Source organism: Nicotiana attenuata, unplaced genomic scaffold (assembly GCF_001879085.1).
Source record: "Nicotiana attenuata strain UT unplaced genomic scaffold, NIATTr2, whole genome shotgun sequence".
NCBI lineage: Eukaryota > Viridiplantae > Streptophyta > Magnoliopsida > Solanales > Solanaceae > Nicotiana > Nicotiana attenuata.
The window spans coordinates 81,945-94,653 of NW_017674309.1; the positions used below are offsets into that span (position 1 = coordinate 81,945).

Sequence of the window (12,709 nt, forward strand, 5' to 3'; positions counted from 1 at the left end):
AAATAAGATAATTATCCTGATTAAACTCTATTGCCGAATAAAAAAAGCTAGAAAATACTCTTTTTTCAAATATTAGCCGAATGTTTTTGGACTACAGATTTGTAAAGTTATGACTGAGCTATTATATTGCAAGTCAGATGTGTGAGTTGTATCTATATGAAATTATCCCCGAAAAATATATATTTAAATATCAAATATAATATTATTTATACTTATAAAAATTTATAGGGATATAGTTATTATATTAACTTTTAAGTTTTAATAATTATTTTATTTAAAATTTAATCTAACTATATAAAGTGCAACCAAACAATAAACTTATAATTACACAAATAACGCTACGACAAACAAATGTAATTACTAGACTAGACTGTACGTAATTAGCCCAATTCCAATTAAACAGTAACCTCGACCAACAACGAGGAAGAGCTTTGCATTTTACCGGCTATTGTCTATTCGAAGCTTTCCCCTGTAATAGTTAACACATCAGTGGATGGCTCCACTAAAGAAATCGAAGAAGACGAAGAAAGATTCAAAGAAGTTGAAGAAAATCAAACACAAAAACAAGAAAAACAAGTCAATTACCATTGTTCCTGTTGAGAACAAAGGAAGTGGTGAATGCGATTGGTGGGATAGTTTCTGGCACAAGAACTCACCAACCCTAGGTCCCTTTACTTCTCTCTGCTTTTACCCATCTGTAAATTTTTTTTCTTTTACCATATTATAGCTGAAATCTGCAAATTGACTTGTATTTGAAACTCATTTAGCTTCAAATACTGTTGAACAATTCACTACAGCGGTGTAAGACTTTATTTAAAACTCGCTCGGGGGTTAGTAAGTGTTAAGCTTGGAGCTTTAATCCTAATTTCTTTAAATTTGGTGCATTATTTTGAACCTTTCTGTGTGAAATTCACAAAGCATAACAGGTCCAGACCTGGAAGAGGGTTGCTGCAGGGTGAAGGGTAGTGTGCAATTACCCAAAAAAAAGAAAAAAGATGATTCCCATCTGCCTAAGCCTTGGGGCAGAGTTAGCCGGTACTTGTGCTGGTGGGTGTTTGCAGGTACCCGGTGGAATAGTGGATGTTCGCCCAAGCTGGCTGGGACACCACTGACTTTAAAAAGAAGAAGAGTAGTGTGTAAAATAGTATGATGATTCATATAGTCGAGTCCAACTAGTTTGGAACTAGGACGCACTTGATTAATTTACTCCATTTTATCTCTGGATTCTTGAAGTATACTTGAAGTCAAACCTCCAACACTAGGAAGAAAAAACATGTTTACTCATTAGAGACTCTGTGTTGGAAATGGACTCTTCTGCTTGGAGCTTTAGCCTAATTTATTTTACAATTCAAAGTAGTAAATTCCCAGGCGGTTTAGACATAGTTGAAGCCAGAACTTTTACATTGAAATTTTTGTGTGGTAGAAGCTGTTATAGTTAGGATATTTGTGCTAATAATTCTTAGGTTTGTAATACGATTGTTATCCTTGGTATGGGTATGAAGGTTTTCCCCACTAGATTGACCCTAATTTCCTCAAGAAAGCACGATTGTGAGGTGTTGACAACATATTCCTAAATTGCTGTTGTCTACGTTTTCGTCTTTCTGCTTGAATATCTTATGTAACAATAGTTCTGTATCCCTGTTTTAGTCTTAGCTTTTTGCGCCTTTTTGCTATTTGTTACCCCCCTCCCCCCCCCCCCCCCCATTTCTACGATGCAGGGAATAGTTCGCTCCTAAATGTATTATCCTGCAGGTTGTGGTGTACCTTGTGATGAAGAGGAAGGTTTCAAGTATTTTTTCCGTGTTTCGAAGAAGACTTTTGATTACATATGTTCACTTGTAAGGGAGGACCTTATCTCAAGACCTCCTTCAGGTCTGATAAACATTGAGGGAAGGCTTCTTAGTGTTGAGAAGCAAGTTGCCATTGCATTGAGAAGATTGGCTTCCGGTGAATCCCAAGTTTCAGTTGGGGCATCATTTGGTGTTGGGCAGTCCACTGTGTCTCAAGTTACCTGGAGATTCATTGAGGCGTTAGAAGAACGTGCAAAGCACCACCTTAAATGGCCAGAACCTAGTAAGATGGAGATAATCAAGTCTGAATTTGAACAATCATTTGGATTACCTAACTGCTGTGGAGCAATTGATGAAACCCACATCATAATGACGCTTCCTGCTGTTCAAACCTCAGATGATTGGTGTGATCAGGAAAACAATTACAGCATGCTTTTGCAAGGTATTGTCGACAGCGAGATGCGTTTTCTAGACATTGTGACAGGATGGCCTGGGGGCATGACCACTTCGAGACTGTTGAAGTTCTCTGGATTTTACAAACTCTGTGAAAGTGGTGATCGTTTAAACGGAAACGTCAAAATGGTTAAAGGAGAAGAACTTAGAGAATACATTATAGGAGGTTTTGGTTACCCTCTTCTTCCGTGGCTTATTACACCATATGAAGGTGACGACCTCTCAGATGCCATATTGGATTTCAATGCATTACATGAGACTGCTAGGTCAGTTGCAGTGAAAGCTTTCGCGCTATTGAAGGGAGGTTGGAGAATCCTTAATAAGGTTATGTGGAGACCTGATAAACAGAAACTCCCTAGTATCATCCTCGTGTGTTGTTTACTTCATAATATCATCATTGATTGTGGAGACAGATTTCATCCTGATGTTGCGTTATCTGGTCATCATGACCCAGGATATGAGGGACAGAGCTGCAAGCAGATTGAATCAATGGGGAGATTAATGAGGGACAAATTAACTGTACACTTACAGGTTACCAAAAAAGAAGGCTCGATGTAGGTGATCAACCAACATTGAGTGGTGTAATCAAACTGCAGACATTGTTTGAAAAATTTAGAGATGAACGAAAGTAGTTCACGATCTTTTGCAAGTTACAGGTTATGAATGGAACCAAAAAAGAATAAAACAGAGTAACTTATAAGGATGAGTTACATGTTTTGTGGGACTTGTTTAAAATCAAGAAGACTCGCTCGGTGCGTTTTGAAGAACCAATTATGGACGTGTTACCTGAGCCTGATATTTACTCTCCAATAATTATTGGTAGAGTAAATATTGGTAGAGTAAATATCAGGCTCCGGTAACACATCCATGCTTGGTTCTCCAAATGAACCGAGCGAGTCTTCTTGAGTTTTTTGGATGAGTTTTCACTATTGTCATTCGAAACCCTCTTCCCACTACTAGTACCTGACATTGTCTTCGATGAACGTGCCCCATCTGTTTGGACATCACTGGTCCTTCTTCCTCCCCCGGCACATATGGACGGAAATTGGGGTTGGCACTTATATTGACATAGCCAAATATCTCTCTCAACATTTTATGATGTAAAAACCTTTTCTTTCTAAAGTAAAAAGCTTAGCTTTAACAAACTTACCAAGTAAAGATCTTCCCACAACTCATCCTTACAAGTTACTCTGTTTTTTTTTTTTTTTTCCATTTGTAACCACTAACTTGCAAAAGATCCGTGAGCTGCTTTGTCTCATCTCTAAGCAAGATTCTAAACATTGAAGATGTTCTCACTCTCAAATAGCTGCACTGGCATTGGGGATTTTACTTGGTGATTTCTTGCTACTATTAGCAGGGCATCTCTTTCCCAAGGAAAAAGAGGGCCTCTTCAAAAAGCTTTGTTTCAGACCACGCTGAAGATAAAAACGAGTTCAGGAGCAAGATCTTTCTGAATGTAGAAGAAGGTGCTTCATGGTCCTTGAGTATATGTGATGACTTACAATTCATACCAAGCTACTTTAGCATGTCATTTTGGTAATATTTTTCTACATTATTCCAATCATGACTCCTGTTCTTTTTTGCTCTGAGATTTAGCCTGTCTTAGATTATCTGTATTTGACTTGGTACTTGAATCAACTGTCAATAATAACGCGTTAGTATGGTGAAGGGCCTAGATGCTTGATCTTTAACGGACTACTGCATGTCTTTCTGGAAAAGGTTAAAAAGACGAGGGAAAGAAAAGGTCTTCCTGAAATAATTCTTGTCAACAGTATGCACCTCAATGTACTTGTGCAGGTAAACAAAAGATTTTGGCGAACTTGAGATGAGAAGCAATCAGTACACAGGTGACATTCATTCTTTTATTAATTAGAGCATATTATTTTTACAAAAGGTGGAAAAGAAATAAAGCCACTTTTAGCTTTTTCTAAGGAAGAGTAGTGCAGTAGAATCTGGCTCCTTTAAGCCAATATGTGATGCTGCATCTTTACAAATTAGATGCACACATGAACCACTACAATACTGTTCAATAATACTACGAATAAAGTAGACCAATCAATTAATTTAGAGTCACACATTGTTGCTCCATTTTTGGGATGCATCATCTGTTGTAGATTTTGGTTTGCAGGAATGAAGCATGAAGTTACATGCTCCCACAGCTTCCCCTACTGTTAGGAAAATCCATTCTTGTCCTAATGTCTCTATGAATTTGGACTTGTTCAACTTTTTCATCACCTCTGCTCCTGGATTTGCCAACACAAGCTGCAATGCCACAAAAAAAACACCATATGTTATGCAAGTTTAACTTCTATACACTGACTGGCCATAAAAAGCAGGATTAGTAACCTGAAAAATAAGGCAGGTTACCTGCTATAATAAGTTATAAAACACTGATCGTGTGAAACTTTTTTACAGTACTTTTAGTGTATGTAATTTAAATCCTATCTTATAGATATACTTTACGGTGCAGTCTGTCTTTATAACTTCAAATGACTTTGTTTCGAAGAAACACAACAACAATAACTTATCCAGCATAATCCCACAAGTGGGGTCTGAGGAGGTTAATATGTACGTAGACCTTATCCCTACTTGTAAAGGTAGAGAAGCTATTTTCGGATACCCTCGGCTCAAGGACAAAATGAAAGGGAGCAGTATCAACTAGTAGAAACAACAGTAAGGGCAGCCCGGTGCACTAAGCTCCCGTTATTTGTGGGGTCCGGGGAAGGACCGGACCACAAGGATATAGTAACAACAGTGATATAGTTAAATTGTTTCGAAGAAAGAAATTGGAAAACAAGATGCTAACCTTGAAATCTCTTCTATCAAGATTTTTCTTGACTTCTTCAAGCATACTAATTCCACTTGTATCAATATTTCCCACAGCTGCCAATCAAAGAATTTTTAGCTGTCAATGCTCAAATTCAGTTTTAAATGTTATTGTGCTACATTTAAATGTTTTTACTGTTATTTCAAAAAATAAACTAACTGATGAAACAAATTGTAAACACTGCAGAAATTAACTAACCTCCCATATCAAGTATAACATACTGCAATGTTGTTTCTCCTGAAGATTTTAACTTGTCTTCCTCTTCGTCAATCCACCTTGAGATCCTATAACAAGAATTGAATTAACCATAATTAGTCGAGGTGTGTGCAAACTGGTTCAGATACCACGGTTATAAAAAAAATAATTACCTCTCTCTTAAATAACTAGAATTAGCGAAGTAAATAGGGGCTCCAATATCAAGAATGAGAACGCCTGGGACGTTGTTTGTATTTGGGTAATGCTCAACATTTCTGTATATCATAGAATCTGGGATATTACCAAGTACTAACGTCCTTGGCCTTGCTATAAAAAGTAACACCCTTAGCAACGATAATCCTACCTGCATTTCCATTAAACAACATTTTTATAAGTCAAACCATATAATTGTCAGTCGAATTTAATACTGTAATTTTTTTTACATTGTTAGTGCATAGAACGTAAGAGATACTTACGGCTAAGACTAAGCCAATCTCAATGTTGGCAAAGACAACGCCAATGTAAGCACTGATACAGACCAAGAAGTCGAATTTGTCGACATGCCAGAGATGAATGGCTGCATTATAATCGATGAGGCCGAGCATGGCGGAGATGATGATGGAGGACAGGACGACGAGGGGAGTGAAGTGAAACAATGGCGTTAGCAACAACAATGTCACCATGACTGCCAACGCCATGACGATGTTTGATACTGCAGTTTTGCATCCTGCATTAAAGTTCACTGCTGATCGCGAGAATGGCCCTGCAGTATAAATAATTTTTACACTATCAGTATATTTTTACTTCTTATTATAGGTTGACTATCTTATTTTTCAAGTTTCTAATGCCACATATTGTAGACAGTTGTATGTAATTATTTTTTAGGTAATGTAGTAGTGTTAGTCTTTTCGAAAACACTGACCTATTCACATTTTGCTTTTTTTTTTTTTTAAACTTATTTGACTAAACTACTCCATAAATTTACGTTTAATGTAATGTTAATTTGCTAAGAAATTGAAATGTCCTTATTGTACATTCCTCATTCGATTCTTATTTTCAATTTTTTTTTAATCAACAAGGAATTATATATCAATAACATAATACCCTTTCAGTTACACATATTACGACTCAAACTCGTGACACTTTGTTGAAAATTTATGCATTTCATCACTAGCCAACCCCACTCATCCCTCCATATTTTAGTATTTTCCTACCCATATAATATAGTGTAAGTATGTTTCCTCTTTTCCAATCTCTGTCCCATTAATTTTAAGCTTTTCTTTCTCTCTTTTTTTTTTTCTTTTTTTTTTCTTCTTCTTTTATTGTTAGTAGGTATGTGGAGACATACAATCACGTGGTATGGGCCCAAATGGGAAGTGAGAGTAATCCACATCAACTTTCGGCCCATAAAGGAAATAAAAGAGAAATAATAACCAAGTCAAATATGATATACGTAGTATACTATAGTAGTATATGTAGGAACATACCAGTAGTGAGGTAGCAGGAGGTGCAGGATCCAACAATATTCATCATCCCAAAAGCAATCATCTCTTTGTTTCCATCTATATGATAATTCTTGAACATTGCAAAACTTCTTCCTACTGCTATTCCTTCCTGTCCATATCAATAAAATAAGGATTTAATTTTAGTGTAGTGTGTTATAAAGATCCCTTAAATCCACTAAAAAAATTCTATGCCACATAATGCAATTGTAAGTATACGAAATACACTTATTTTCTATAATATTGTAAGTTAGCCGTGTCATTGAAAGTAACCTTCAAAGTTCATACACAATTTTAAAGAATTTTGATTCATACATATATGACAAGGAGTTATATACATTGATATTGTATAAAATGTTATACTATTATTGCAATTTTACTAGTGACTTACAGTCGCCAAAGAAGCCCCAAGAAGCATCAAATTATGAAATAGTTACAAATTAAGTACTTTCTCTGTTCACTTTTAATTATCCACTTTTGACTTTGCACTCTCTTTAAGAAAAATAAATAGAGTATGTTTTTACTGTTTTACCCATAATAACGATAATATTTCAAAAAGTCTTGGGAAATAATTTGAGGAATGAGTAGTTAATGATACGGGTAAAGTAGAGGGCAGCCGGGTGCACTAAGCTCCTGCTATGCGCGGGGGCCGAGGAAGGGCCGAACCATAAGGGTCTATCGTGCGCAGTCTTACTCTGCATTTCTGCAAGAGGCTGTTTTCATGGCTCGAACCTGTGACCTCCTGGTCACATCGAGAAAAAAAGATAAGGGTAAAATCGAAAAAAAGATTGTCTTTCACTTGATTTGCTAAAATGGACAAGTAAAAATAAAAATATACTTTCAATATAATTAACAAGTAAAAATAAACTGATGGAGTATAAAAATACAAATTTAAGTTTTGTAGTCTAATATTGTATTCAAAGCGGTGAACATTATCAAGATCCGTCCATGCACACATGTTTTATATGCTTGTTCTTGAAATTGTAAAAAAGAACATTAGCTAGTGAAAAGTAATGCAAGTAGCAGGAATTGCAGCAGAAAGAGGACAAAGGTTGAGATTGGAAAGCAGATCGAGTGCTTACAGCAAGAGAAATGACACCCGTGACTATTCCTGTTTTGATAGCAGTTGTCATATAGGCTGACCCAAATGACAGATCCATTATTGACGGAGGATTTAACCCTTTCTTCAGCTCCCCTATCTGTTCCAATTTTTCATTCACATAATTATAAGAATCCAATGATTGATGGACAATATAAAGCAACCACAGTTATCACAACAATCTCTCCTAAGATATAGACCCATCCTTTGCGGACGGACAGTCCGATGTACAAAGCAAACATGCGTTCACGTAAGATTCGGGGAAGGCACGCATCCCAATGGGTTATTGATGTAGGCGCAACTTACCCTGATGCAATATATCAGTGGACGATTTTACGACTGAAACCCGTGATCTATAGGTCATATGGGGAGACAACTTGATTGTTGCTCCAAGGCTTGCTTATGTGCACTGATAGTGTGAAAAAAACTTTATGTGCTAATTAGGGGTGTACATGGACCGAGTTGGTTCGGTTTTTACCAACACCAAACCAAACCAACTATATCGGTGTGGATTGGTTCGGTTTTGTCGGGTTTTTCGGGTTTTCGGATTTTTTTGTTACATGAATATTATTTCAATCTTACTTTGTTAAAATTATAAATAAAGTTTTGATAAGTGAATATATGTTTAGTAATTATGGAAACAATTGACAAACATATGATCTATTAAAATATTCTAATGGGAGAATTTTTTTAGTAACACATGATAGTTATTTTCTTAGTCGTCTAACAATATTTTTTCGTTAATTTACGCTTTTAGAGTTAATACATGAGAGGATCCCAAATATTTTTACATTTTCTAAAGAAAAATCACTATAAACTCTTAAAAATATAAATAAAATTTATATATTTATATGTCGGTTTGGTTCGGATTTTTTTACTCAATACCAAACCAAGTCAAACCAAACCTAGTCGGGTATTTTAATCGGTTTGGTTTGATTTTTCGATTTGGTGCGGTTTTCCGGTTCGGTTTGAACACCCCTAGTGCTAATTACTCCCTCCGTCTTATATTATCTGTCATGATTCTCTTGTACACATCCCTTAAGAAAATTAAATAGGATGAAGTTTTGACTACTTTACCCTTATTCATGTTTTTATATTTAATCTTTCGTTATTGGTATTTGAACAAAGTAATTGTTATTCATAATTGAAGTGTTTGTAATCTTCAAGGATAATTATTACTAAGAATAAAAAGGAAAAAGATAATCAATTTTGTCTTGAACTTCTAAAGTGACAAATAATTTGAGATAAGTATTTTTATAGTAGCCACGACTAATGATGTGAGGCGGAGGGAGTATATGCACGATAGTGTAAAAAATGTTATGCACTAAACTTGTTGAGTATGTGACATGCTTTATGTTTTGAGGTTACAAATCTAAGTTATTATGGATAGTTTCTTATAGTTATTTTTGTATTAATTAAATGTGGTGAAAATTATTTTATACTGTGTAGGTTTAAACTATCACAAAATCCCTGCCATGCTAAAGTTCTCATAGTACTAATACTATTTTTCCCGTGACCGACAAAGTATGTAAACACAAATAAAAACTTTTTTTCATTTCAACTTCGCTGTCTTGTTTGTCTTTAAGTGTCAACTTGACCCAAATTTTGTTATGACAAATGAAACTATCAATCAAAAGTGTCTCTTTAAAATGCACCAATAATGAATATGAACAGCTAATAAACGTAGAAGTATTAGGCTACACCAATTTTGCCAGTAGTAGGTTGTTTGTTCCAAACAAACGTCTAGGATACTTAAACCACAAGGTAATATATATATATATATACATATATATAGTATGTCTAAGTGAATTTTAACTTCTATATAATCAATGTGATTAGTAACATGAAAATAAGACAGTTTATTAGTTATAATACGTTAAATACAATATTACTGAATTTTTTCTTACCACTGCAACACCGTGTTTTTCAGCATGGGTGAGATAAACGAGAATAGTTCCCAATATGACAGACGTTAATGGCGCCATTGCTGAAATCCAGAACAGCTTCGGTCTCTTTTGGCTCTGCATGCATGCATATATTAGCAACTTTCTTAAACTACACACACTCTGTATTGTTTCTATAAAACTACTAGAGTAGTAGCTTTCTATTAACAAAATAAAAAAAAACTATTTTTTTTCCTCTGACGAGAAAAATATAAAAATTGTTTTTTTCCTTTGATGAGAAATAGAAGACATCAATGTTGCTTGGACTCTCTAAAAATGTCGTCGGATGCATGCGAGTCGAATTCTCCAAAAGCAGTTTATTTTTGAAGGATTCGTACGAGTATGGCAATATTATTGGAACAACATAGGAAGACATTGCTTTAATTTGTTGGAATTTTCGGAGTGGGAGTAGGTTAAGTCGAGGAGCAAAGTCAGTTTCTATCAATAATATTTGGAAAAAGTAAGAAATTAACAAAAGTTGAGGTTAAGTATGAAATTATTTGAATAAAGATAGGAAAGCATAATTAGGCATTATAAGTCTAAAGGGTATCCACTTTTGATATTAGACTGCTTTTGACTTGTGGATATTATTCACATTTCAAAAGGTCAAAGTCAGTGTTTATACTTACAAAAAATTTAGCCATCATCAGGTAGAAAAGGAAACAAAATCCTAGCACCGCACTTTCCCATCGCCACTGCAGTTATTTTAACCAATGTTTCATTAGAGCATATTTAAAGAAATTTACAAATATAAGTACTCGGAGTAATAAACAAACAAATAAATCAAAAGGGATAGAAGTGTGTAACTAATCCAAAAATTTTACTCTTCAAGAATCACTTTAGTTCAACTCAAGCTCATGATTTGCACACTATACAATTTTTCTACGGGCCAAAAAGGGGTGGAGAAAACGAAACGAACCAAAAAAGTAAAAAGTAAAAAAAAAAAAAAAAAGGTGTAGTATCAGAAAAAGTTACTATTGCAAAAAAAAAAAAAAGAAAAAAATTCTCTTCAAACTTTAACCGAAAAGGAAGAAAGAATCAATCAGTAACTGAAAAATGTTTACCATCTATATTCTGTCGAAAAGAATGGGAGCTTTCACTAGATATAAATTTATTTATATTATATGTATAGTTTTACTTGCTATAACAGGTTACTTAAGGTATTACTATAATTTATGTAGGTTAACAAAGCATACTTGTTACAGAATATTATTTAAAATAGATTTTCAAGTAACTTGATAGAGTAATAAAAAAAAATTACCTGGTGAGTTTGGGTAAAGACAGAACGTAAGACAGAGACAACATCTGTGGCATGAGTAAAATGTTGAAGACCAAGTATTCCCTTTAGCTGCTGTAGTATCACCACTGTAGCTGCTCCTCCCATAAATCCTACTATGGTTGCATGTGATAGAAAATCCACTATAAATCCCAGCCTGAAAATTAATTAACCATAAATTAATTAAGCTAAAACTGAGCAGCCCGGTGCACAAGGCATCCCGCATTCACTCAGGGTTGGCCGCATCCCAACGGGAGTGACGTAGACAGCCTGCCCTAATGCCAACATCAGTAGCTGTTTCCTCGGCTCAAACCATTGTAGTATAAGCGATATTGTAAACTAAGAACGTACTAACAAGAAATAGAGACACTAACCTGAAAAATCCAAGAGCTAATTCAAATAATCCAGCGAAGAATGTGGCAGTAAAAGCAAGATGAAGATAAAGTGCTGGATTCTCAGTTGCATTAACTTCATTTCCTATCATAGAAGCCATTAGAAGCGATCCAACAGCAACTGTGCCCACTGCCAAATCTCTTGAACTGCCCATTACTGCATACACTAATGGTGGAACAAAGCTTGAATCTGCAAAAAAAAAAAAATAGCGGATCCAGGATTTAAATTAGATGGATTCACCCTTTAGATTCTTATTATTTCCATATTTCATTTTTGAAATTTTACGTTCAAACTTCAATAGTATATTTTTAAATTTTAGTGACTTTCACTTTAGTTAACGGTGCAGTTGCTTGAGCCGAGGATCCATGGGAAACAGCCTCACTACCTTCAAGCTAGGGGCAAGGTCTACGTACACGCCACCCTCCCCAGACCCCACTTGTCGGACTATACTGGGTTTCTTGTTGTTGTTAAAGGTGCAGTTGAACCTGTTAACTATACGCAACATGCTCTACTGCAAAAACTACTAAAGACATGAGTTGTTGTATTTAAGGTGTTGAACTGTGTATATCACCTTATTACTTTAGATGAAATGATGAGACACTTTAACATGATATCAGAGCTGACTAGAATTAATCATCAACACTTACATAGTCCAAGAATAGGTGGCAAGTTGGCAAGTTTTGCATAGCTTATTCCCTGAGGAATAGCAAGACTAGCTATGGTAATTCCAGCAATAAGATCAGATTTAAAGAACCCAAAATTATAACGAGAACCCCATTCAAAAATTGGAAAGAAATACTGCACACCAAGTATGAATTTTCTAAGGGGTGTTTGGTTCTTGAATTGCCTAAGGGGATCATCTGGAAATAAAGTTTCCTTCACTGTATTCTTTAATGACTTGAAAAAAGGTTGTGGTGGTGGGATTTCCACTCGATGTATGCCTGTCCCTGTGCTCTCTCCATTCATTATTGATGGGTACTCATAATCTGCATTACCCATTCTGATAATATATGGAGTAGTCTACTTTTATTTGTAGGAGTAGTATTTTTTTCTACTCAAAATCAAGAATCTGACACAGAGATCATATATCCTGTGGATAAAGACTTCTGAAAAACTCTGAAAGGTAAGTACTTTAGAAGAAAGGATATTAGGGTTGACGTGGCTTGGACGTGAAAGGGTAGGGGGTGTACGTTTATATAAAGGGTGTAAAATGTACGAAAAAGGTGTGGTT

General features: G+C 35.3%; 2 protein-coding genes across 2 annotated transcripts; one reads left to right on the forward strand and one right to left on the reverse strand.

Annotated features, from left to right (window-relative positions):
* The first annotated feature begins 399 nt into the window (after window positions 1–399).
* On the forward strand, window positions 400–3,911 carry LOC109218382 (putative nuclease HARBI1). The gene is made up of 2 exons (XM_019382741.1): window positions 400–665; window positions 1,753–3,911. The coding sequence occupies exons 1-2, from the start codon at window positions 494–496 to the stop codon at window positions 2,799–2,801; spliced, it is 1,221 nt and encodes a 406-aa protein (XP_019238286.1). The 5' UTR covers window positions 400–493; the 3' UTR covers window positions 2,802–3,911.
* Window positions 3,912–4,069: 158 nt separating this feature from the next.
* LOC109218380 (sulfate transporter 3.1-like) lies at window positions 4,070–12,585 on the reverse strand. The gene is made up of 12 exons (XM_019382740.1): window positions 12,126–12,585; window positions 11,460–11,667; window positions 11,071–11,242; window positions 10,439–10,504; window positions 9,774–9,887; window positions 7,850–7,966; window positions 6,753–6,879; window positions 5,742–6,028; window positions 5,439–5,629; window positions 5,269–5,354; window positions 5,050–5,126; window positions 4,070–4,505 (listed from the first exon to the last, which is right to left on the reverse strand). Exons 1-12 carry the CDS (start codon window positions 12,475–12,477, stop codon window positions 4,314–4,316), a joined length of 1,989 nt encoding a protein of 662 aa, XP_019238285.1. The 5' UTR covers window positions 12,478–12,585; the 3' UTR covers window positions 4,070–4,313.
* Window positions 12,586–12,709: the final 124 nt, after the last annotated feature.